Source organism: Panthera uncia, chromosome D1 (genome assembly GCF_023721935.1).
Source record: "Panthera uncia isolate 11264 chromosome D1, Puncia_PCG_1.0, whole genome shotgun sequence".
NCBI classification, from domain to species: Eukaryota; Metazoa; Chordata; class Mammalia; order Carnivora; family Felidae; genus Panthera; species Panthera uncia.
The window spans coordinates 66,918,205-66,945,551 of NC_064808.1; the positions used below are offsets into that span (position 1 = coordinate 66,918,205).

The 27,347-nt window shown below is 36.0% G+C and overlaps 1 protein-coding gene across 5 annotated transcripts in view; it reads left to right on the forward strand.

The window, feature by feature from the left end:
• The window catches only part of TMEM135 (transmembrane protein 135), a 197,779-nt gene that overhangs the window by 32,729 nt on the left and 137,703 nt on the right, over positions 1-27,347 (forward strand). For all 5 annotated transcript variants that reach the window (XR_007462622.1, XR_007462621.1, XM_049653176.1 and 2 more), the window contains exon 4: positions 15,685-15,718. Coding sequence is in view for 3 of the 5 variants with exons in the window: in XM_049653176.1 (XP_049509133.1) it covers positions 15,685-15,718 (34 nt within the window). In the remaining 2 variants the exon portion in view is untranslated. The remainder of the gene's footprint in view (positions 1-15,684; positions 15,719-27,347) is intronic.

Here is a 27,347-nt window from a genome sequence, read left to right on the forward strand (position 1 = left end):
GTTGTTACAGTATTATTTTGAATGAACCGTTATCTATTAGAGCAATTAAGAATAAGAAAAATAAAATTGTCTTTTCTTTAATGTTCCACCTTTCTTTATGTAGATGAGTTTCATATCTGTATTGTTTTCTTCCTCTTTAGAGAACATTTAACATTTCTTGCAGAGCAGGTCCACTAGCAACAAATATTCTCAATTTTTTTTTGGTGCGATAAAGTGAGGATAATTTCTCAGGGTACAGAATTCTAGGTTGTTTTTTTTTTTTTTTCCCCATGTCAACAATAAATATTTCACTCCACTCTCTTGTTTGCATGGTTTCTGAGGAGAAGTTGGATGCAATTATCCTTGTTCCTCTATAGGTAAGGTGGTTTTTTTCCCTCTGGCCTCTTTCAGGGTTTTCTTTATATTTATTTTTCTGTAGTTTTAATAAGGTATGTCTAGATGTAGTTGTGTTGTTGTGTGTTTTTTTTCTTGGGCATATATGCTGCTTGGTGTTCTTTGAACTTTATTGATATGTGGTTTGGTATCTAACATTAATTTAGGAAAACTGTCAGTCATTATTGTTTTGAATATTTCTCCTGTTCTATTCTCTCTTTCTCTCCTTTAGCTTTTCCCATTATGTGTATGTTATACTTTTTGTAGTCCTTGGATATTCTGTATTTTTTTTTTTCTAGTCTCTGTTCTTACTGTTTTACAGTTTTCAAGGATTCTGTGATATATCAAGGGTATGGTGATATATTCTCTAGCTCAGAGATTCTTTCCTCAGCTGTGTCCAGTCTACTAACGATATGATTATATCGAAGGCACTCTTCATTTCTGCTGTAGTTCCTTTTCTTTGTGGAATTTCATCTCTCTGCTTACCTGGCTCATCTGTTTCTGTATGCTATCTACTTGATCCATTAGAGTCCTTAGTATTAATCATTCTTCTGTTTTGTTTGTTTGTTTGTTTAAAAGTAGACTCCACACCCATTGTGGGGATTGAACTCATGACACTGAGACTAAGAGTCCAGGGTTCTTTACCTACTGAGCCAGGAGAGTGCCCTAATCATTGTTTTAATTTTAAATTCCTGGTCTGATAATTCCAGCGTCTCTGCCGTGTCTGGTTATGATGCTTGCTCTGTGTCTTCAAATTGTGATTTTTGCATTTTGATGTGCCTTGTAATTTTTTTCTTGATAGCTGGGCATGATGTACCAGGTGAAAGGAATTACTGTAATAGGCTGTTACTAATGTGGTGAGGTGTTGGGGGAAACTATTCTATAGTCCTGTGGTTAGGCCTCAGTCTCTTAGTGAGCCTGTGTCTCTAGACTGAACTTTATAAGCCTTTCTCAGTTTTTCTTTTCCTCTTAGGTGGGGCAGGATGGTTAGAATGTGCTGGAGCTGGATATTTTGCTTTCTTGCATGTGGAATTCTAAAGCTGGCTGGAGTTAGGTATTTCCCTTCCCCATGTCACTTAGGCTCTTGTAATGCCCTAGTAGGTTAGGCTCTGGTAAACTAGCTTTTACCAAGGACAGGCCCTGTTAAGAACAGAATGCTCTGGCTCATTTCAAAATGATTCCTCTGTGTTTCCCCTACTTGGAAGTGTAAATAAGCGGTTTTCCCCCTGTTACTTACTTAGTTAAGTTCCCAGAGGCAAAATGCACAAAGGTATGAGGGTCCCTCTATGACTGGGCACCCCTTGAGTTTTTCACTCTCAGACTTGTCCACACTGAGCCTCTTGCGGTTTATCAGTTTAGGGTTTCCTGTTCTGGCTCTCATTCCCTCTGAGGTTTTAGCTGGTTTTGTTCTGGTAGATTGTGATTCTCTATCTGCCTGTAGTCTCTTCAGTTTTGGGGGCAATAGTTTGTAGGGTGACCTCGCTTCTCTTATGGATCTAAAAAGAGTTGTTGAGTTTTCAGTTTCCTTAGCTTTTTTACTTGCTGTTAGGAATAAGTGAGGACTTCCAAGCTCCTTGCACAGAAACTGGAAACTTGGAAGAAGACATTTTTTTTTTTTTGTCCATTTTTATGTATTTTTTTGTTTTTCTTTTTTTAGTGCTTGCTCTAAGGACTACTTAGATATCTTTAACTTTAGAGCTTCTTAGTGTTAATATTCCACCATCTTGCAAAACGTAGAAATGTATTTAGGTCCATTTTAAGTCTGCTTGCCATATGATCTCTTTTATTTTGCTGCCCCCACTCCCTTTCTTTGACTGGTGAATGGTCTTTCTCTGGCACCAGGGATTCAATTATCCATTCTTTCTCCATGGATTTGTAATGGCCCTTGTCATATACCAATTTTTAATATACGTGTGCATTGTCGATTGCTCCATTGTTTTCTCTTGATATATTAGTCTAGGTATTATTTTTTATAATTTTAGTTAAAAAAATCAAACTTTTCTTTGAAGATAAACATGTGTTTAAATACAATAACACCAAAGTAAAATTGTGCTATTGATATTAAGAACTATAACTTTTTAAGGCACAAAGAGGTTTCCTGGAAGTGAGGTGATAACTTGGATTTTAGTTACTAGTTTAATTCCTGCTCTCTTTTTGCTTTTGATAACAAACTTTTATTTTAAAGCTTTCTGCTTTCATTTCTTTTAAGTGAGCTATTGCACTAGTGTTTTATATGTAGACACTAGATAGTCTCAGAAAATTTGTAGGTAGTTATAAATTATGATCTGTTCTGAATATTAATTGGAATAGTCTGACCTAATCAAAATTTTAACTGTAGCTTCTTTGTAAGGATTTTCTTGTGGTTGCTGAAGAAAAATTGATCCTTATGTTGATGTGATTGTGGAGTAATTGAACCTTGTGTGATGTATAGTGATTTAGTTCTGTTGTTTATTAGGTGATGAAGTTATTACCTGGAAATAGCTCTCTAGTTCTTTTTTTTTTCTTGAGAGTTGTGTGGTTGTGTGTGTATATGTATAGCTACCACAAATCCTGGTTTGGGGTCTAATTAACAATTTAAATTTTAGCCTTTTATTTTTTATTTTATTTTTATTTTTATTTTTTAGTTTTTTTTAAAATGTAATTTATTTTTTAAATTTACATCCAAGTTAGTTAGCATATAGTGCAACAATGATTTCAGGAGTAAATTCCTTAATGCCCCTTACCCATTTAGCCCATCCCCCCCTCCCACAACCCCTCCAGTAACCCTCAGTTTGTTCTCCATATTTAAGAGTCTCTTCTGTTTTGTCCCCCTCCCTGTTTTTATATTATTTTTGCTTCCCTTCCCTTATGTTCATCTGTTTTGTATCTTAAAATCCTCATACGAGTAAAATCATATGATATTTGCCTTTCTCTGACTAATTTCACTTAGCATAATACCCTCTAGTTCCATCCACGTAGTTGCAAATGGCAAGATTTCATTCTTTTTGATTGCCGAGTAATACTCCATTGTGTGTGTGTGTGTGTGTGTGTGTGTGTGTGTGTGTGTATGTGTGTGTGTGTGTATATATACCATATCTTCTTTATCCATTCATCCATTGATGGACATTTGGGCTCTTTCTATACTTTGGCTATTGTTGATAGTGCTGCTATACACATTGGGGTGCATGTGCCCCTTTGAAACAGCATACCTGTATCCCGTGGATAAATACCTAGTAGTGCAATTGCTGGGTCGTAGGGTAGTTCTATTTTTAATATTTTTTATTTTTAAAAAATGTTTATTACTTGTTTTTGAGAGAGATAGAGAGAGAAAAAAAAGGGGAGAAAATGGGGGAGGAGCAGAGAGAGAGAGGAAGAGAGAATCCCAAGCAGGCTTCATGCTTTCAGTGGAGAGCCTGATGTGGGGCTCTGTCCCTCAAACTACAAGATCATGACTTTGAGCGCAAATCAAGAATTGATCACTTAACTAACTGAGCTACCCAGGCACTCTGTGACTTATTTTTTAAAAAGCAGATTAAAAAAATTTTTTTGGAGTTCACCTTTAAACATAGAAAAGCAATTTTTTTGCTCCATCTTTTTATAAGTTTCTTTATAGTATATCTTATTTTAAATGAGTCTGGTCTATGTTTATCTAAAATTGTGTAAAGGTTAATGGTCTTATTTGCTTTGAGAAAGTATTTTTTTGTTTACCACAAATTTTAGTAAGATTTCATTAAATATCAAGACTCCTTAATAGATTATATGTAACCTAGAAAGGTTGAAGTTATGTACATCTAGTTACCAAAGTGAAGTGTGTTAATATTACAGTTTTTACTTTAAGGAAAAAGAATTTGTAATTATGCCCTTAATTCATGAAGAAAATCAGTGATATGTTGGTGGAGATAGCCACCAGGCAGCTTGAAGTGTGAGTCTCGATTCAGAAGAAGCATGGTTGTCATAAATAAAATTTGAAATTTTCTTCTTATAGGTGGTCACTGGGGCTGTGGGAGATTAGAGTGAAAATCCACAATAAAAAGAAATCTGAGGTTAGAAGGTGGTAAACGACAGTGTTTAAGTAGTCAGTTGTCCATTGAGTTGAGTGTACGGTTCATATTTTTAATAACGTCAGTAATAGAGTGGAAGATAACAGAATATGGAGGATTAGCAGTGTCAAATTATAGTGGTAGCCCTAATTTTTAAATCTCCAAAACTTTAGTTAATAGTGAAGTCTTTACTCTGAGATTATACATTTTTGTACTCAATTGTGTAATCGGTTTTTCGAGAAGCATTTAATGAGGTAAGAGCATACACTATGGTTGTACACATACACATATGTGTGATGATATACATAGATACAGATATGTAAGTGAAGATCTGTCTGTCTTCATAAGTATGTCTTCATCTATATTGGTTTGACTTTCTTTCCTTCCTACTTCTCTCCCTCTCCAACCCATCCATCCATCCATCCATCCATCCATCCATCCATCCGTCTTTCCCAGTCTTCCCCTTCCCTTTACAGAATTAAGCATGCTTTGCCAGCTAGTTCCTGAAACCTCCTAAGAGGGCAGTTTACTTAAATCTTAATCGTGTCACTGTGGGATTCTGAGAAAACTTTGAAGTTGTTTCCAGGGTTGCTCAAAAAATTTGTGCCACAAAGAACTGTGATCATAGTAACTCAGCAGGAAGCATTGGTAACATCTAGTTTATCCCTAGGTGGGCTGTTAAGAACTAGTCTTTTCTTTCTGTTTCTAGGAAGTGTTTTGTTTGTGGTTCAGAAAGTTGTTCTGATGGATTTTGTTTTGTAGAACTGCTATGGAATTTGCTTTGATATTTAGTATTAGTTTAGATAAGTTAAAACTGCAGGGTGCTCAAACATGACATGGATTAAAATATTGAAAATTGCATATTTATTCTAAACCTACCCATGTGTTGCATTGTTAGATTACACTGTTGTAGTTATGAAACTCCTAAGCAGATATGACCAAAATGAATGAACTCTATAATATGTGAATAAAATACCATGAATTTGGTTTATAAATTCTTGGCATCTTCATCTTTAAGTGTCATGTTATCTTCACAGGAAGAAAATTAAATTACCTTGCAGTCTTCTGAGAAGTTTACTTTGTATTATCTGCTGTGTATAACAGAATATGATCATAGACTCTTGCTCTTATTTTTCCATTCCTGTACTTTAAGGTGGTACTTTTATACTGTTCTAAAACATTGTGACAGATGAAAATATATTGTATCTTGAAAGACTTTCTGAGATCATTAAATATCTCGTAGTAGTCATTACAATTGTTAGCAACTTTCACTATGCTTTTCTCTCATCTATAATTTCCCGTTTTTTGTAGCGCGCGCGCACACACACACACACACACACACACACACACACACACAAAGATAGGGAGAGAGAGAGAGAGAGAGGGAGAGAGAAGGAATATATATAAACACTTAGAATCTGGAAGTTATACGATGCCTACTGTACTCCCTAATAATTTTAGTTATGAAATGTGTTACAGTGTCATTCAAAAGTTTGAGAAAGTTAGGGGCGCCTGGGTTGCTCAGTCGGTTGAGCGACTTGGGCTCCGGTCATGATCTCTGGATTTGTGGGTTTGAGCCCTGGGTTGGTCTCTGTGCTGACAGCTTAGAGCCTGGAGCTTGCTTCGGATTCTGTGTCTCCCTGCCTTCTCTCTGCCCCTCCCCCACTTGTGTGCATGTGCACGCTCTCTCTCTCTCTCACTCTCTCTCTCTCTCTCTCTCTCTGTCTCTGTCTCTCAAAAAAAAAAAATAAATTTAAAAAAAATTTTTAAAAAAGTTTTGGAAGGTTAGCCAAAGAATATATACATTAAGGTTTCCAGACAAAAAGAAAAGACAATTGTCCATCTAATTAGACACAATAATGTTGTTAAAAGATAAGAAAATTTGGAGTTCAATAGAATGTGAGGATACCTTTTAATTTACTGAGGTGTTAAGGAAGTTTAATTATTTTAATGTTTTCCTGCGGGAATAATGGTACTTTTATTACACAGAGTTCTTTTTTTTTTTTTAATTTTTTTTTTAACGTTTATTTATTTTTGAGACAGAGAGAGACAGAGCATGAACAGGGGAGGGTCAGAGAGAGAGGGAGACACAGAATCGGAAGCAGGCTCCAGGCTCTGAGCCATCAGCCCAGAGCCCTACGCGGGGCTCGAACTCATGGACCGCGAGATTGTGACCTGAGCTGAAGTCGGACGCTTAACCGACTGAGCCACCCAGGCGCCCCAATTACACAGAGTTCTTAAACAGTGATTCTTAACACTTTTTTCGGCAGTACCCCTTGATGTGCACACCCCTCCTTAAATTTTGCATAGAAGTTGAAGACATTCACCCTTTCCTGTATCAAAAAACATTAGTTGTGGTTCACTGTGCTTCACCTGTCTTCCAGTCAATCCAGTGATTCACAGAAGAATGGAAGTAAAGGGTCACAATCTCCTGGGAAATTCAAAAAGTTACTGTTTTTCTAGGCCCTAGTTCTTCCTATTCAGGCCTAGGTCACCTTTTGTTCTTATTGGCACTTCTTCCTTCCCCATAACTGATGTAGTATTATTTTATTATTACGATTTTATTATTTTTAAATGTTTATTTTTTTATTTTTGAGAGAGAAAGAGCGTGTGTGTGTGTGGCGGGGAGGGACAGAGAGAGTTGGGGGCCAAGGGTCCAAAGTGGACTCTGTGCTGGAGGCAGAGAGCCCGATGCAGGGCTCGAACTCACAAACCATGAGCTCATGACCCAACCCGAAGTCAGACGCTTAACCAACTGACTGAGCCACCCAGGTGCCCCTGTTGTAGTAGTATTTTAATAGGTAACTTGTTTTCTAGAGAGAATTTACTCAAGTAAAAGGAAGTGACCTGTTTGTCTTCAGATCTTGGCTAGATATAGTCAAATGTTTAATAGTAAAATGGCATTTAATAGACTTACCAGTTTCTTGTGATACTCAGCATCCCTGGAGAAGTGATAAAATAAATCAATATTGTGATATTCTGCACCTACCGAATTGACACTGGAACTGAGGTTGAAGACACCACATCTGGGAAACCTATCAAAAAGAGTCTGCTTTTAATACAGCATATCATGCCCTTCAGAGATACTGTCTTTTCATTCTTGAGGCTGTTAGTTCTGGGTTGGAATTCAGATAAAGCTGGGAGGGAGATGCTCTTTCTCATTGTTTGGGAACAATAAATTGAAACCTAAGACCAGAATAGGATTTCATCTAATAACAATAGAGAGAACTACTGCTTTTTCCCAGTAGTAAGAGTGTGTCAGGGTTTTATTCATTCTAAAGTCAGTGAGTTACAGAATATAAAGGTAAGTTAGTAATGGACAGATTTTCTACCATAGAAGCAGTGCTTTGGAAAGAACATGAAGCTGACTTCTAATTCCAACTTGTCTTTGTGCTACTTTTATATTTTTAAGTAAACCACATAAATTTTCTGACAGAGAAAGGATAATAGTATCTATATCACACTTTGTAAGACTCCTAAGAGGATAAAATTTGCTTTCAAATATTTATTATACCTTGCAGATTATTACATTTTATGCAAATGTAAATTACTTGATCACATCTTTGCTTGCTAATAAATTGATATCACTATTTTTTTCTCCTGTCTAGTGGATATCTTTTGTGATTATGTTTCTATAATATATTTTATGTCTCTACTATATTCCTAGTAGGCTGGGTTCTTAGTAACACTTTGTCTAGAAATTCCATAACCATTTGTTTAGTGCCTAATAGATATGCCAGGTACTTTTGCGGGTGTGTGAAAATGTGAAGGTAAACAAGATAATCTTTGCCTGCTAGTTAAAGATAAACGGTTATATTATCAGGTAGATAATTTATTGAATTTTAGAGATGGAATTAGATTAGTGGAACAAATACGGTAGTTCACTTCATAAGGAAATGTATGATTGGGTACTACTACTGAAATTGCAGAGATATACTTTTATTTTGTTTTTTTAAATTAAGTATAATGTTTTTTTCTTTATATGTAACCAGCTTTGGGAAGATAGGTATCACTTGAAAAGGATTTAACTTTTCTGTGTATGTGTGACTCTTAGATGTTGATGTTACCCTAATTTTTCTTTATGTAATTTACTTAAAATAAGACCATCTTTGATTTAGAATTTGATAGGAGTTGATAAGATTGGTAAAGATTAGTAAGAACAATTTCAATTCATTTGTAGAAATCATAGACAAGAAAGCTACTAGGAAGCTTCTAGATCATCCTTGCAGTGATTTTCAAATTCTTTTTTAGAGGAGCAATAGAATTCTGTTGTTTTTGCTGAGGTGTGTTAGGACCTGCTGAACAGGGTCATTGCCTGTGGGGTTTGGTTCAGTGGGTTTGCCTAGACCTCCTCCCCCTTTCAACCCGAGTAGACCCAACATTATGTTTATATTGGAGATAAATGTATGTTTTTGTTAAATAATTTTTATGTTTAAAGTTAGGTAACTAGTCTTGTTCCCTCATTAAAAAAAATTTTTTTTTTTTTAATATTTATTTTGAGAGACAGAGAGACAGAGTGCGAGCAGGGAAGGGGCAGAAAGAGAGGGGACACACAATCCCAAGCAGGTTCTGAGCTGTCAGCATAGAACCCGATGTGAGGCTTGAACTCATGGACTGACCACGAGATCATGACCTGAGCCAAAGTCAGACTTTCAACCTACTGAGCCACTCCGGCACCTCTTGTTCCCTCATTTTAATGACAAAATTAAATTACAGAGTACCAGAGAATTAAAGTTAAATAAAATTCTGATTTTCAAACTTCAGTTGTTAAGTGAAACCATACTGCCTCCATGTGGCTTTAGTGATAATAGAAATCTTCTTAAGCCATTTTATTATTTATTTATTTTATTAATTATTTTTAATGTTTATTTATTTTTGAGAGAGACAGAGTACAAGCAGGGGAGGGGGCAGAGAGAGAGAGGGTGACACAGAATCTGAAGCAGGCTCCAGGCTCCGAGCTGTGAGCACAGAGTCCAACACGGGGCCCAAACTCATGAACGGCAAGATCATGACCTGAGCTGAAGTCGGACGCTTAACCGAATGAGCCACCCAGACGCCCCTTAAGCCATTTTAAATAATGAACAGTCAAGATTGTGTATGACTGGGTTGGACTTCAAGATTTCATTGACATGTTAATATTAAGACCTGACATGAAATTTAAGTGAAAATCATTTGATATGGGTACTTGTTTTATTTATAAAGGTTTTTTTCTTTTCAGTATGAAAAATGCTAATAATTGAAACTCAAATAGATTTTTATAATTTCCAAAGTTTATTTTAACTCTGTCCTTAAACTCTTAAAACATTAAAGACTTCTTTCCATATGTATGTATGTATGTATGTATGTTGTATGTATGTCAAGTTAGCTAACATATAGCGTTGTCTTGGCTTCAGGAGTAGATTCTTGTGATTCATCACTTACATACAACACCCAGTGCTCATCCCAACAAGTGCCCTCCTCAGTACCCATCACCCAGCTCCTCCACCTGCCCAGTCCCCACCCCCATCAACCCTCAGTTTGTTCTCTGTATTTAAGAGTCTCTTATGGTTTGCCCTCCTCTCTGTAACTTTTTTTCCCTTCCCTTCCTCTATGGTCTTCTGTTAAGTTTCTCAAATTCCACATATGAGTAAAATCATAGGATATCTGTCTTTCTCTGATTGACTTACTTCACTTAGCATAATACCCTCCAGTTCCATCCACGTTGTTGGAAATGACAAGGTTTCATACTTTTTCATTGTCAAGTAGTGTTCCATTGTATATATATACCATATCTTCTTTATCCATTCATCAATTGATAGACATTTGGGCTCTTCCCATAATTTGGCTATTGTTGATAGTGCTGCTGTAAACATTGGGGTACCAAGTGCTCCTACAAGTCAGCACTCCTATGTCCTTTGGATAAATTCCCAATAGTGCTATTGCTGGGTTGTAGGGTAATTCTGTTTTTAATTTTTTGAGGAACCTCCACACTGTTTTCCATAGTGGCTGCACCAGTTTGCATTCCCACCAACAGTGCAAGAGGGTCCCTGTTTCTCCACATCCTCGCCAGCGTCTGTTGTCTCCTGAGTTGTTCATTTTAGCCACTCTGACCGGTGTAAGGTGGTATTTCAGTGTGGTTTTGATTTGTATTTTCCTGATGATGAGCAGTGTTGAGTATCTTTCCATATGTCTGTTTACCATCTGGATGTCTTCTTTGGAAAAGTGTCTATTTATGTCTTCTGCCCATTTCTTCACTGGATTATTTGTTTTTTGGTTGTTGTGTTTAGTAAGTTCTTTATAGATTTTGGATACTAATCCTTTATCTGATATGTCATTTGCAAATATCTTCTCCCATTCCACTGGTTGGTTTTTAGTTTTGTTGGTTGTTTCCTTTGCAGTGCAGAAGCTTTTTATCTTGATGACATCCAGTACATTTTTGCTTTTATTTCCCTTGCTTTCGGAGATATGTCAAGTAAGAAGTTGCTGTGGCTGAGGTCAAAGAGGTTGCTGCCTGTTTTCCCCTGTAGGATTTTGATGGTTTCCTGTCTCACATTTAGGTCTTTTATCCATTTTGAGTTTATTCTTGTGTATGGTGAAAGAAAGTGGTTCAATTTCATTCTTCTGCATTTTGCTGTCCAGTTCTCCTGGCACCATTTGTTAAAAAGACTGTCTTTTTTCCATTGGATACTCTTTCCTGCTTTGTCCAAGATGAGTTGGCCATATATATAAATAGTTCCATTTCTGGGTTCTCTATTCTATTCCATTGGTCTGTGTGTCTGTTTTCAGGCCAACACCATACTCTCTTGATGATTACAGCTTTGTAGTACAGGCTAAAGTCCAGGATTATGAGGCCTCCAGTTTTGGTTTTCTTTTTCAACATTACTTTAGCTATTCAGGGACTTGTGTGGTTCTATAGAGATTTTAGGATTGTTTGTTCTAACTCTGTGAAGAATGCTGGTGCTATTTTGATTGGGATTACATTGAATGTGTAGATTGTTATGGGTAGTATCAACATTTTAACAATATTTGTTCTTCCAATCCATGAGCATGGAATATTTTTCCATTTCTTTGTGTCTTCTTTAGTTTTTTTCATGAGCTTTCTATAGTTTTCAGTGTACACATCTTTTACCCCTGGTTAGGTGTATTCCTAGCTATTTTATGGTTCTTGGTGCAATTGTAAATGGGATCGATTTCTTGATATATCTTTCTGTTGCTTCATTATTGGAGTATAGAAATGCAACCAATTTCTGTACAGAGATTTTGTATCCTGTGACTTTGTTGTATTCATGTATCAGTTCTATCAGTTTTTTGGTGGAGTGTTTCGGGTTTTCCATGTAGAGTATCATGTCATCTGTGAAGAGTGAAAGTTTGACTTCTTCTTTGCCAGTTTGGATGCCTTTGATTTCATTTTGTAGTTTGACTGCTGAGGCTAGGACTTCTAACACTATGTTAAACAACAGTGGTGAGAGTGACATCCCTGTTGTGTTCCTGATCTCAGTGGGAAGGCTCTCAGTTTTTTCCCATTGAGGATGATATTAGCTCTGGGTCTTTCGTATATGGCTTTTATTGATGTGAAGGTATGTTCCTTCTATCCTGACTTTCTTTTTTTTTTTTTTAATTTTTTTTTAACCTTTATTTATTTTTGAGACAGAGAGAGACAGAGCATGAGTGCGGGAGGGTCAGAGAGAGGGAGACACAGAATCTGAAACAGGCTCCAGGCTCTGAGCTGTCAGCACAGAGCCCAATGCGGGGCTCGAACTCAGGGACTGCGAGATCATGACCTGAGCCAAAGACGGACGCTTAACCGACTGAGCCACCCAGGCGCCCCTTTCTTTTTTTTTAATTTTTAAATATCTATTTATTTTTGAGAGGGAGAGACAGAGTGCAAGCAGCGAAGGGACAGAGAGAGAGGAAGACACAGAATTGGAAGCAGGCTCCAGGCTCTGAGCTGTCAGCACTAAGTCCGATGCGAGGCTCGAACCCACAGACCATGAGATCATGACCTGAGCTGAAGTTGGACGCTTAACTGACTGAGCGATCCAGGCATCCCGTATCCTGACTTTCTTGAGGGTTTTTATTAAGAAAGCATGCTGTTGGGCTGCCTGGGTGGCTCAGTCGGTTGAACGTCTGACTTCAGCTCAGGTCATGATCTCACAGTTCGTGGGTTCGAGCCTTGGGTCAGGCTCTGTGTTGACAGCTCGGAGCCTGGAGCCTGCTTCGGATTCTGTGTCTCCCTTTCTCTCTGTCCCTCCCCTGCTCGTGCTCTGTCTCTCTCTGTCTCTCAAAAATAAATAGAAATGTTAAAAAAAAAAACTTAAAGGATGCTGTATTTTGTCAAATGCTTTTTCTACATCTATTGACAGGATCATATGGTTCTTATCTTTTCTTCTATTAATGTGATGTATCATGTTGATTGATTTGTGAATATTGAACCAGCCCTACAGCTCAGGAATGAATCCCACTTGATCATGGTGAATAATTCTGTTGAATTCTATTTGCTAGTATCTTGTTGAGAATTGTTGCATCTATGCTCATCAGGAATATTGGCTTGTAGTTCTCCTTTTTAGTGGGGTCTCTGTCTGGTTTGGAAATCAAGTGATGCTGGCTTCATAGAATGAGTCTGGAAGCATTCCTTCCGTTTCTGTTTTTTGGAACAGCTTGAGAAGAATAGGTATTAATTCTGCTTTAAATGTCTGGTAGACTTCCCCTGGGATGCCATCTGGCCCAGGATTCTTATTTTTTGGGAGATTTTTGATAACTGATTCTATTTCTTTGCTGGTTATGGGTCTGTTCAAATTTTCTATTTTTTCCCTTTTGAGTTTTTGTAGCATGTGGATTTCTTCCAGATTGTCCAGTTTGTTGGCATATACTTTTTTATAGTATTCTCTAATAATTGTTTCTATTTCTGTGGTGTTGGTTGTGGTCTCTCGTCTTTCATTCGTGATTTTATCTATTTGGGTCCTTGCTCTTTTTGAGAAGTCTGGCTAGGGATTTATCAATTTTGTTCATTCTTTCAAAAAACCAGCTCTTAGATTGATTGATCTGTTCTACCTTTTTTTATTTTTTTGTATGTTGTTTATTTCTGTCCTAATCTTTATTATTTCTTCTTCTGCTGGCTTTGGGATTTCTTTGCTTCTGTTTTTCTAGTTCCTTTAGGTGTGAGGTTAGGTTCTGTATTTGAGACCTTTCTTGCTTCTTGAGATAGGTCTGGATTGCTATGTTTTTTCCTCTTAGGACTGCCTTTGCTGCATCTTGGACTATTGTGTTTTCATTCTCATTATGCTTCCATATATTTTTTAATTTCTCCTTTAATTTCCTGGTTGACCCATTCATTATTTAGTAGGATATAAAAAAAATATTTTTTTTAATGTTTAGTTATTTTTGAGAGAGAGAGACAGAGCATGAGTAGGAGAGGGGCAGACAGAATCTGAAGCAGGCTCCAGGCTCTGAGCTGTCAGCACAAAGCCTGATGCGGGCCTTGAACCCACGAACTCTGAGATCATGACCTGAACTGAAGTCGGCTGCTTAACCGACTGAGCCACTCAGGTGCCCCAGTAGGATTTTTTTTTTTTAAGTTTATTTATTTTGAGAGAGAGAGAGTTGGGGAGGGGCAGAGAGAGAGAGGAAGAGAGAGAGAGAATCCCAAGCAGGCTCTGCATTGCCAGTGAGGAGCCTGGTGTGGAGCTTGAACCCATGAACCATGAGATTGTGACCTGAGCCAAAGTCAGATGCTTAACCAACTGAGCCACCTGGGGCATCCCTAGTAGGGTGTTTTTTAACCTCCCTGTTATTTGAGGATTTTCCAAATTTTTTCTTGTGGTTGATTTCAAGTTTCATTATGTTGTGACCTGAAAATATGCATGGTATGATCTCAAATATTTGTTGAGGGCTGTTTTGTGACCCAGTGTGTGATCTGTTTTGGAGAATGTTCCATGTGCACTTGAAGAATGTGTATTCTACCGCTTTTGGATGAAAAGTTCTGAATATATCTGTATTAATTGATTTATATGTTTGGGAGCTCTCATATTGGGGCATAAACATTTACAATTGTGAGCTCTTCTTGATTGATAGACCTCTTCATTATTTTATAATGCCCTTCTTCATCTCTTGTTAGTCTCTGTTTTAAAATCTAGTTTGTCTGATATAAGTATGGCTACTCCAGCTTTCTTTTGACATCCAGTAGCATAATAGATGGTTCTCCATTCCCTCACTTTCAATCTGCTGGTGTCCTCAGGTCTAAAATGAGTCTCTTATTGGCAGCATATAGGTAGATTTTTTTTTTAATCCCTTCTGATACCCTGTGTCTTTTGATTGGGGCATTTAGTCCATTTACATTCAGAGTGATTATTGAAAGATAGGGATTTTGTGTCATTGTGTTATCTGTAGGTTTAGTAGTTGTGGTGTTGTCTCTTATCCTTTGTAGTCTTTGCTGCTTTCCACTCACAGAGTCCCCCATAGGATCTCCTGCAGGGCTAGTTTAGTTAAAGACTTCTTTCCTAAAGAATAGGATCTACTTCATTCATGGTCTTACATGCAATATAAGTTAAATGAAGTGATTAAGGGTGGAACGTTATCCCTATCTTTGAGTTTCTACCTTAATTCTCAGTAAACAAGTTTGATAAATGTGCAATATTTCTGGAAAGTTAAAGTTTATAGAAATTTTTTGTTTGTCCTTTGGCATTAGAAAGTTCACTTAGTGCCTAACTTCTCACTTAACAATGAAGTTAAAACCAAAGTGATTTAGTATGAGTTGTAAGAACATCTAATGAACAATTGCATTGTGTATGAAACAGATAGAAGACCTGATTTTTGTGCAATCGATGTGCATTGTTTTGGCCTTGACATCTTGGCAAGATGAATTCTTTAAGGTTCTTTATTAAATTTAGAACTCTAGAGTAAACATAGGCTAATAGCAAATTATACTTTCTATTAATATAAGGAAATAGTAATTTTTTTAAGTTAGAGATATAATTGACACAACATTATATTATTTTCAAATGTACCATGTAATCATTCAATATTGGTATATATTGTGAAATGATCCCTATGGTAAATCTTGTTAATTACAAGGCAATAGTAATTTTAAATAATTTTAATTAATGACCACTAAATAGAATGTTTAATGACCACTGAACAGAATGACTTGTAGAATCTATTTAGATCCAATTGTTAGGGTACAGAAAACTTAGTTCAGTATAATCTACTTTTTTCTCAACTCCTGATCATCGTTTTGATTTCTAAAAAAATGATAACGTGATTATTAAGTTAATTTGATACTTCATCTCACTTTGTATCTTTTTAAAATTATTTGCAGGAGAGGGCTGCTCACTATTTATATGGCCAATTTGGTAAGTAATTCCTTTCTTTTTGTTGTTGTTGCTTTTAAAGTTTCATTGTGCTTTTTTATTTCTCTTTTTAAAATCAAGTTACATTTAAAAAATGGGAAGGAAAGCTACTTAAATTTCAGAATATTTTCTGTCTCAGTTTTAAAGCATAGTCTTAAATGTTTAAAAAAGCCTTGATGCTACCCAATTTATTCCTGTCATACATGACTTAATTTCATTTATTTCAGGAGGAGAGTGATTCACTGCCCTGTGTCCTTCATGGCTGTTTTTTTTCTTTAAGCTTAGATCTTTATCTTTGATAGGATATATATTTCTGTGTATCTCTTTCTCTGTATCTTTGATTTAATTTCATACTCTGCTTCTGTTGCCATTTCTTATAGAAAAATGATTTAAAGATGAGCTTTTGTGATGTCATTATTCTTGGACGTCAGGGCAGCATTGGTTCTATCTCTAAAGTCTGAGTATATTTAATAACATAATTAGCTAGGCTTCTTAATCTGTAAGTCTACAGGAATGAAATTAATGTTGTTTAGTCTGTTATTCTTTATGGTAAATATACAGTCAAGATTATATAATTTTCATTGCCAAGTTCATGATTTAGAATGTATTTATATTGAAATCTTCTAAAGTTGTTTAATAGAATTGGTAGTCAACATTGAAAACTACAACTAAAAAATTATTTATTTATCTGAAGATAGGTTGTTGAATTCTCTAATGAGGGAATATAATTCAGAGTTACATTTATCAATTCTTTTCAGCTGTAAATTTTTTATTATAAATTAGTAATATTTAATTTTTGCTCTGTACTTAGCATATGTCACTTACTGTGCTATATGCTGGTAGACAGGATGGAGATAGTCTTTACACTTAATGGAGTTTGCTGTCTAGTAAAGGAGTCACAGTAAAAATAACAATGTTTGAAAAGGACTAGAATATAAATTATAGTATGCTATGAGAACCATAATAGTAGCACCAAATTATTCTGGGTGCTGCTCTTCTTTCTTATTTTTTAAAAAACTTAAAAATACTTCCCCTGCATACTAGGGTGGGTTTGAATTTTAATGCGTTTTTTTTCTTTAAACGTGCACATACTTTTCTATACTGCCACATGGTGTGTATACTTCAATACCCAAATGCTATCTGTATTTAATTTTTTGTAATGTTTATTTATTTTTGAGAGAGAGAGATAGAGACAGACAGAACGCAAGCAGGGGAGGGGCAGAGAGAGAGGGAGACACAGAATCTGAAGCAGGCTCCAGGCTCCGAGCTGTCAGCACAGAGCCCGATGTGGGGCTCAAACTCACTGATGGTGAGATCATGATCTGAGCCGAAGTCGGACACTTAAGCGACTGAGCCATCCAGGCACTCCAAATACTATCTGTATTTATATACTTGTCTTTAAATTCTAAGTAAAATTTTACAAACTTTTTTTTGGTGTGGTGTGGTGTGGTGTGGTGTGTGTGTGTGTGTGTGTGTGTGTGTGTGTGTGTTTTGCCTCATTTAGATTGTTAATTTCTGGAGAGATGATCTTTGATTTTGGTTGATATAATCAGTGCTAGAGATTGGTCTTTAAATACTGTAGTTTTGGGGAATAAGCCTTTTATTTGAATGAATCATACAGAAATTCATATGCAGGTGTAAGAAATGGTGGAGAGATCTCATATTCATTCTACTCAGTTTCCCCAGTAGTAATATCTTCCAAAACCAAAGTAGTATCAAAATTATGATATTTATATTGATATTTAAAGAAATTTTCCTTTCGACAAGGATCAAAAGTTAATTTTGATCCTTTATTAAGGACATTTTTTTATCATTAACCACAAAATTTTAATGAGACCAAAGCCTTTTTTTATACCTCAATTTTTTTTTTAATGCCTCAATTTTGACTATGTTTAAAGGAAAGTAAATTTGTATATAATATATTCTTAGTACTAATGATAATGTAATAAGTTTAATTCTTCTCTTTATGTAAATAGAGCCTTTTGTTTATACAGTTACTATACAACTATTTCTGTAATAAGAGAGTGGCTGGTGCAGAATAGGTAAAGATTTAAATATTTTCAGAGACTGAATTTATCCTTAAGAAGTAACTTTGTTCTATAATTTGATTGTTGCTTCCTAGACTAAGTTGAAATTGTTGGCATATAATATCAAGAGCAATATTTCTAAATGTTAGGAGGTTTTATTTTAAAATTATTTACTGTATTTAGTATGTATTTCTGATTTGGAAAGTATCAAAAAGCATAAAAAAGAAAGTAAAAAATCATCTGTAATTTTACCATGTAGTAATTTTAGTATTTATTTTTTATTCCTTTCCTTCTCCTCCAATGTACATACATAAGTACACAAATATAGATGCATAGATTTCCAATACATTTGGAAATGTGGATGGTGTTATGGTTGTTGCAGTGACTGGGGGATGTTGCAAGCATTTAATGATGAAGCCAGGGATGCTAAACACCCTGCAGTAAAGGGCAGTTCTGCATTATGAAGAACATCCCATCTCAAATGTCAGCTGCACTCCTGAGTGGGTACATATTATATATACTTTTTAAACAATCAGGGACATATGTTTTGTGACATCTTTTGTTTCTGTGCTATCTAGCTTTTATTGCTCACGATATTAAGTAATCTTTTTTTGGAGGGTGTACTCCTACCTTTTCATTTCTTGTTATATCTTCATTATAGTGGGTTGGTTTTATACATAAACACATATACATAGACCCCCTCAAAATGTTGGGAGACAATGAAATAATAACTATTTGGCTAATAATAATATCATCTTGTTAGTTTTGGTTGTGATAGTTACCCATTCCTTGGTTACTTTGATCAGAAAATTTCAAAGGCATTGACATGCCTTTGAATGAGTACAAGATAGAAGAATATGTAGATTTGTCTTCATATTGTCTTTATTTATTGTCTTGTCTTTGTTTTTATTAGTAAATATTTATTGCATGCACAGTACTTTGCTAGGTATTGGGACACAAATATAACCTATCATTCTGTCCTTGAAATTGATTTAGTTGAGGGTACAAGGTATACCTGGATCAATACCTAGGTGATTGATAGGCCAAGAGAGTGCATTCATGTCAAATATGTGATAAGATAATAAAGTCCTTAGAACTTTAGAAAAGGAAGTTAGCTTTGGGCTAGGGCAATCACAAAGTTTTATGAATTACATGGAACTTGAACCTTGAGGAAAGGAGGGGACTTGGAGGCAGCTTCATCTTAGAAACATGTCATTGGTAACCATAAAACAAAATCCTTCCCTTTCCAAGGATTGCTAAGTTGGGGTCAAGGTTTACAAAAAAAGAAAAAGATAAGAAACATTCAGTATCTACCATGTTAGACACTGTGAGTGAAACTGTAGTCATTAAACAAGGTTGGGTCACCTGGGTGCCTCAGTCGTGTCTAACTCTTGATTTTGGCTCACGTCATGATCTCATGGTTCATGAGATTGAGCCCCATGGCAAGTTCTGTGCTGACAATGCGGGGCCTGCTGGGGATTCTCTCTCTCTTTCTCTCTCTCTGCCCCATATAGTTCTGTTTCTGGGGGATCTTCTACTTAAGAAGAAAGAAATATATAAGAGGAAAGAAATACATAAACCAATGGAGATAAACCTCATCTCTGTTTTTTAGTATTGACAGTTGTCTCAGAACAGAAAACAGTATAGTGTTTGTACCATGCAATTGTGAGGATACAGTTTGCTAACTGTGTTTTTGCTAGTGTTGTAGGAAACAGGTGAAGAGCTATATACTCTAAATAAAGGACACATCTATTACTGCTTCTGTTATTATGAAAAGATTTTTTCTGGTCTCCTATAGTTACTTTTATTACCCATGATATCTGTAAGTAAGCCCTGGTAAGTCTCTGTTATTAGATCAGTGGTTTATAGCCTTAATGATTAGCAGTTTCAATAATTACAAACTTAAGGCAGTTGAATTCATATCCATCTGAAAGTGTGTTTTGTTTATGTGTTTGTTAGCTTATTTTGAAAGGAAAGGGGTACAATTTTTAAAATAGTATAGTTTTTTAGATTTTTAGAATTCATGGAGGATTAGTTGTTAAAGGAAAAAATGTACGAAAGGTATAGACAAGTATGAAATAAAGAATTAAATGTTTTCTCTTGCTTCTGCCCAAGATATGGCTATAAAATTATGGAAATGTTTTGTTGGGACTAATATGTTAGAACCAGTTACCCACACAAACACCAGCTGCCAGGATTCAACTTTGCCACAGTATAATTTAAGAGTACACATAAAAGTTTGCATTGATATGATTTCCCTTTATTGTGTTGGTTGTGACAATGACAGGATCCCAGGCTTTCAAAATTCATCGTATACTGCTAACAATTATTTAAAATGCGGTGTTAGGTGAAGTTCATTTATTTTTTAGTTTAATTATAATTTAGGACATTTAAAAATCTCTCTAGGGTGCCAGGGTGGCTCAGTCGGTTAAGTATCTGACTTCGGCTCATGTCATGATCTTACAGTTCGTGAGTTCAAGCCCCATGTCAGGCTCTGTGCTGACAGCTTGGAGCCTGGAGCCTGCTTTGGATTCTGTGTCTCCCTCTCTCTCTGCCCCTCCCCTGCTCATGCTCTGTCTCTCTCACTCTCAAAAAAATGAATAAATGTTAAAAAAAAAACTTGAAAAAAACCTCTCTGTATAGACCCTTTATAAAACTTTTCTCTGCAGTTTCATTTATGCCACTACGCATTCAACAAGGGGTGCATTTTAAAACTGGAAAATGTATCTAGTAGGCCTGCTTCTAGCATTTGCTTTTTAATTTTAAACACACACAGTGTCTTTGAATAAAACATCTGTCTTTGATTTTTCAAACATAAGGTTTGAAAATGTTGATTCATATGTTTTCTTGTAAGGCCACTTCAGTGAAATTAGATTCAGCAGGTATTTATTATATGTCAGTACTGTGCTAGGCACATGAGGATACGAAAGAAATACAAAATGGATTATAAATTAGTTGGAGAAATTTGACAGATGAACTTGAAAGAAATAAACTGAAAGTATTAAATTCACAAAAACAATTCTAAACACGCTTTTTCCAGTTACTCCCCCAGGCCTTCCCTCTGCAGCATATGACATCTACTGTCCATCTAGCTGCTCAGGCCAGAAACTTAGGAGTCTTAACTCTTTTCTTCTCTTTATACTCTTAGTTCAGTCCATTAGGAAATCTTATTCTACTTCTAAAATATATTCTGGGGGTTATAGTGACTTGCCACCTCTGTGGTTCTCACCATAGTTTGAGCTCTAAATCTCTTGCCTGAGATACATTAATAGCCTAATAACTGATTTACATCTTCCCACCCTTGTCTTCCTGAATGTAGTCTGTCTTCCACATAAGCAGTCAGAGTCATTGGAAATACAAATTACAGCATGTCAGTCTTCTGCTTAAAACTCAGAAAAACCTTCCCTTCCACTGTACACCAAATGAAATCTAAATGCCTTACTGTGGCTTACAAGGCTCTGACTTCATCTACTTTTTCTTCTCATTCTTTGCACTTGCTTTCTTTCTGTCCGTTGAACACTTTAACACTTTCTGTCTCTTGAACACTTTTACAGCCTTAGCATTTGCTTTTCTTTGTGCTTGGAAATCTGTTTCCCTAGATTTCTTGGCTAGCCTCTCCTCCTTGTGTAGTTGGCCCATTGTCACCTTCTGAGAGAGCTCTTTCTTACTATCATAGTTAAACAACTTCCCCTCACCTCTGTACTCTCTAACTGGTAATCCTACCTTTTTTCATGGCATTTGTAAGTACTGAATTTTTTATTTGTTTGTTGTCTTATTTCCCTCACTGTGTGTAAGCTGCTTAAGGGCAAGGGACTCTTGCTTGCTCCCTGACATATCTCTAGTACCTAAAAATACTGCTTAGCATATAGTATATGCTCAATAAATAATTATTGAATGAAAGTCGACTGGGAGCAGATACTACTTAAAATGGCAAAAATGAGAGAGAATGATCTCTATTCTTATTTCACCCCTTTCAATACCCATAAGTCTTAAGTCCTTTAAGCCAACCAAATGACCTTGTTTTCCCACGAGTAAGTGGATCTGTCCTCGGTTGAGTTCCTGAACTTGTAGATCCGTTTTTGGAAGCCTTCTTAGAAGTACCAGAATTAGTGGTGATAACTGCTTTTTAGGTTCTTAACTCTGACTCAGTCAAATTGAGGAATGTATTGCTGGTACCCAGTATAACATTAGACAATGTTGAGCTCTTACCTTCATTAGTAGAAGGTGAGATACTTTGTTATTTGAGGATAATAGGTTCCTTACGTTTGCCATGGCTTTCTTGGTCAGAAAGGCAGAATAGAGAGGAATTTTCCTAGAGACTGTGAGCATGTAAAGGGAAATTATTGGGATGCTTGGGTGGCTCAGTTGGTTAAGCATCTTCGGCTCAGGTCATGATCTCATGGTTCATGAGTTTGAGCCCCACACCGGGCTATCTGTTGTCAGCACAGAGCCCACTTTGGATCCTCTGCCCCCTTCTTTCTCTGCCCCTCCCCTGCTCACTCTCTCTCTCAAAAATAAATCAACTTAAAAAAATTAAAAAAGGGGAATTGTTAGAGACTCTTATTTTCTTTTACTGGATAATTTAAAACTGTGTTTTTGAGATATTTCCTTATTGTTGTAAGTATTTACTTTGGACTTCACAACATATTTTCAAGACCTGTGTGTGTTATGTACTTCCAATGCATTGCTTCTAACTGCTGTATAAAGTGCCAGAATATTCATCCTCATGTATGCTCTATAATAGTTATTTTAAGGTAGAAATCATATATCATAAAATTTACCCCTTTAAAGTTTACAATCCATTGGTTTTTAGTATATTCACAAAATTGTGCATCTGTCACCACTGTCTAATTTTAGACTATTTCATCCACTACATTTTATTTGTTCATTCTTCCAGCAATGGATATACAAATTGCTTCCAATTCAGCATCACCATGTGGTAATGAACATCTTTGTACATGACTGTTTTGTGAATTTTTCTGGGTGTGTGTGAATAAAATTTAAGGAGGTGAATTTTTAGATCATGTGCTTTCTGGTAAAGGTCAGGATGGTTTGGAATGTGAGTCAGACCATTATTCTGGAGTTCATTTGGAGGTAGAATTATTGTTATTTTAGGAGAGAAATTTGTGCTTCTTTGTCTTGTGTTTCTATTTGAATAATTGATTACTCATCTTAGAGATTTCAGGCTTGGAGGTTGAACTTTGAAACTATTAGGTACTCTGCTATACATGGTTTGGAGTAGTAGTGCAAGGTCAGTTAGACTACAGGGAAAAAGAGTGTAATTTCTCTTTGGGTATAGCTTGTATTCATAACTAGTCTTTATCACATACCTTTGTTTTCTATTTGCTTGGTAAAGATAATGTAAAATACATATTGGGAAATTGCAAGAGACAAATGTAAAAGAAAATCAATAAAAATAAGTAAATAAATCTAAAAGAAGCAGATATGAAGAAACAGTTTTACAAAGAAATATAAATAAAAGAGACAAAGGAAAGTAATATATAAGAAAGGAAAATGTAAAATACAATAACAACCTATGTAATAAGCATTTGGCTTTCATTGACACCTGAAGGGGGGTGTAGCACTTCTTTACTTCTGGGTGGGCATGGTCTCTGCTGACACCCCTAGTTGGGGGTAGGGGAGCAGAGGCCTAGTTATCAGCTGGTGGGGCTGAAAGTCTCAGCTCTGTACTTGATATTCTCTGACTCTTCCTCATTGGAGGCCTTGTTATAGCTTTGTGAGGGTGGTCATTTGGTCATTGATGGTGGATATTGGGCCACAGGTTTGTGTGTATGTGTGTGTGTGTGTGTGTGTGTGTGTGTGTGTGTGGTGTTTGACTTGAGTAGAGTGGTTATTGTCTAAAAGTTTGTGTTTTCATAGACTACCCTTTTCTTGGTCCTTTAGCAAGACAGAGCAGGTTTTTGTCTGTGCTTATTAGCATTTACAGCTTACCAGGCTTCTTCAGCTCTAACAGTGGGATAGATAAGGCAAAAAGAAAATGTAGGTACTCACCACCATGTCATTCTTTGGATTGTAAGATCTCTAGATGGTCTGCTGTCTTCTTTTCAATTTTCAGTCTTTAATGTTTGCTTTATATCCAGTGTCCAGTGTTTTTAGTTCTAATTAGTGGGAGGAATAAGGAAAATGTATATAACTGATATTCCTAGAAGTAGAAGTCCTTCTTTATATATATGTACATATATATATACACACATATATATACATATGTATATATACATATACACATATATATGTACATATATATATGTACATATATATATGTGTATACATATATATGTGTATATATATGTACATATATATATATATATATTCTTCATATATATGTTCAACATTTTTTAAAATGTTTATTTATTTTTGAGAGAGACAGAGACAGAATGTGAGTGGGTTAGGGGCAGAGAGAGAGGGAGATACAGAATCCGAAGCAGGCTCCAGGCTCTGAGCTGTCAGCACAGAGCCTGATGTGGGGCTTGAACTCATGAGCTGTGAGATCATGAGCCGAAGTCAGATGCTCAACCGACTGAGCTACCCAGGTGCCCCATATGTGTGTGTGTGTGTGTGTATGTGTGTGTGTGTGTGTGTGTGTGTGTGTGTGTATATATATATATATTTGGTAGTCAGAAATAAACACTTATGAAAAACAAGTTACCAAGATCAAGATCTGGCAGAAACAATTAACAACAAAACAGACCTGCAGAGACTACGTGTGTTGGGATTATCTGAAAATGTTTTTTTTTTTTTTTTTAATGTTTCTTTATTTTTGGGACAGAGAGAGACAGAGCATGAACGGGGGAGGGGCAGAGAGAGAGGAAGACACAGAATCAGAAGCAGGCTCCAGGCTCTGAGCCATCAGCCCAGAGCCTGACGCGGGGCTCGAACTCACGGACCGCGAGATCTTGACCTGAGCTGAAGTCGGATGCTTAACCGACTGAGCCACCCAGGCGCCCCTATCTGAAAATGTTTTAAAACTAGTGTGTTTACTATGTTTAAAATAAAAGATGACTTCTGATGCAGGCTCAATTGGAGTAACAGGGAACAGATTTACCCTTCTGACTGAAACAACAAAAAACAGACAAAATAAAAGAAACAACAGTTTTCAAAACATTGTATATGAAGCAGTGAAGAACAGTGATCCCTGAAAGATTGGAAACTAGTGAGGTGAGTCCTGTGGTTGCTTTGACTTACTACCTGGAGAGCATTTCTAGGTCATGGAGAAGGGATGTAAAACTGAGGCAGAGCCTATTTCTATCTCGGGAGTTGACAAGACATAGCTCGGAGTCCAAGGAAACAAGCTGGCTAGAGTTTGCATGGAGGAGAGGAGAGAGGTAGCTCCAGAAATGTGCAGAGGATCCCAATGAATAGTTAGGTGAGTTCTGATTTGTGCATGCATGTGAGGAATCTACTGAGATTGGGAAAGGAACCAGCGAAACCCATTAGAGGCAAAAAAAAAAAAAAAAAAAAAAAAAAAATCCTCTGAGATCATGCAGGGCTAGATAGTTAACGTTCCCACCATTGAGAGTAGAAAATTTCATAATTTGCAAGGTATTGGGAAGAGTCAGAAGCATTAGAAGTCTTTAGAAGCATTAAAATTTTTTTACCTCAGAGTGTGGCAAAATTAGTCCTAGACTAAAAACTGCTCTGGCCCCAACTAAAAACAACAACAACAACAACAACAACAAACAGCAAGACATGAAAGGATCTATTTCCAAATAACTGCATCCCCAAATAAATCTAAAGAAAATTGTGGGAAAACAAAAATATACAACATTCAACAAGGTAAAAATCACAATGTCTGGCATACAATGAAAAATTGTCAGGCATGAAAAGAATTAGGACCAATAATGATGATAAAAATCAATCATTTGAAACGAACTCAGAAGTGATACCTGTGATAGAATTAGTAGACAAGGATCTCAAAGCAGTACTTATTATTGTATTCCATGTACTCAAGAAGTTAGGGGAAATACTGAACATGTTAAGCAGAGATATGGAAGATATAAAAAAAAAAAAAGACCCAAATTAAACTTCTAGAGATGAAAGCTATAAGATCTGAAATGAAAAATACACAGAGTAGGTTTAATGGCATATTGGACTTTGCAGAAAATATTAGCGAACCTGAAGGTGTAGCAATAGAAACTATCCAAAATGAAACACCAGGAGAAAATAGAAAACATGAACAGAGTATTAGTGATCTAATAGGACAACTTGAATTTGCCCAATATGCATACATTTGGAGTCTCTGAAAGAGAGGGGGAGGGAGGGTCAGTAAAGGCATTTGGAGAAACGTGATGAAAACTTAACTGTCATATCCAAGAAGCTTAATGGACCTCAAGCACTCTGGGAACATGAAGGAGATGAATCATATCATAGTCGATTAACCCAGTGATAAAGAAAAAAATCTTGAAAGCATCCAGAGAAGAGAGAACCTTTTATACAGAGGAATGAAGATCATGGCAGCAAATCTCTCATTGGGAATAATACAGACCAGAAGACAGTTAAGCAGTATCTTTAAAGAACTGAAGAAAAGGAACTGTCAACCTAGAGTTGTATACCTAGAAACATATTTTTAAAAGATAAAGATAAAATAAAAATAAAAAATAAAAAAGAATTCATTACCAGCAGACCTGTAGTTAGGAAATGTTGAAGCTTATCAGGAAGTAGTCAGGAAAATGATAGCAGTTGGAAATCTGAGTCTATGCAAAGAAATTAGGATCACTGGAAATGGTTAGCTACGTGGGTAAATATGAAGGATACTTTGTGTGTGTGTATCACACACACACACATACATATCCCTTTAAAAAGTATAATTGTAAAAATAATAGCAATGTAGTTTATGAGGATTATAGCATATGTAAAGTAAGGCATAGCAACGATAGTAAAAAGTTCAAGAGGGAAGAATGGGAGTGTGATGCAAGATTTTCATGCTATATGGGACATTGTATAATATCACTTGAGGGTAGACTGTCATACTTTTAAGGTGCATATTATAAATCTTAAGTCAACCCAGCTAAATTATTGTAAAAGTAAAAGGACACATATATTAAAAGTAAACTAAAATGGGTTTCAAAAGAAGCCATTTTAAAAATAAAGGGATAGACATATTTAAAGTAAACTAAAACAGGTTAAAAAAATAAAGTAGAAGGTGAGAAAAGATATATCATGCTCACTTTAAGCAGACATAAGCTGGAGTGGATATATTAACATTAGACATAGTAGATTTCTGAGCAAAGCATATGACCAGAGAAACAGAAGATTATTTAATAACAGTAAAGGGGTAATTGAATTAAAAGTATATAATAGTCCTAAATAAGAGTGCTAATAAGAGAGCTTCGAAATAAGTAAAGCAAAAACTGATGGAACTGCAATGACAAGCACATTCACATCTATACTTAGAGATTACAACATTATTCTCTCAATAACTGATAGTGTCAAAAGAAAATCATTAAGGATATAGAAGCCTTAAATAACATCAACTACCTTGGTATAGTTGACATTTATAGAATTTTCTACCCAACAACAGAATGAACATTGTTTCTTCCTTCCTTCCTTCCTTCCTTCCTTCCTTCCTTCCTTCCTTCCTTCCTTCC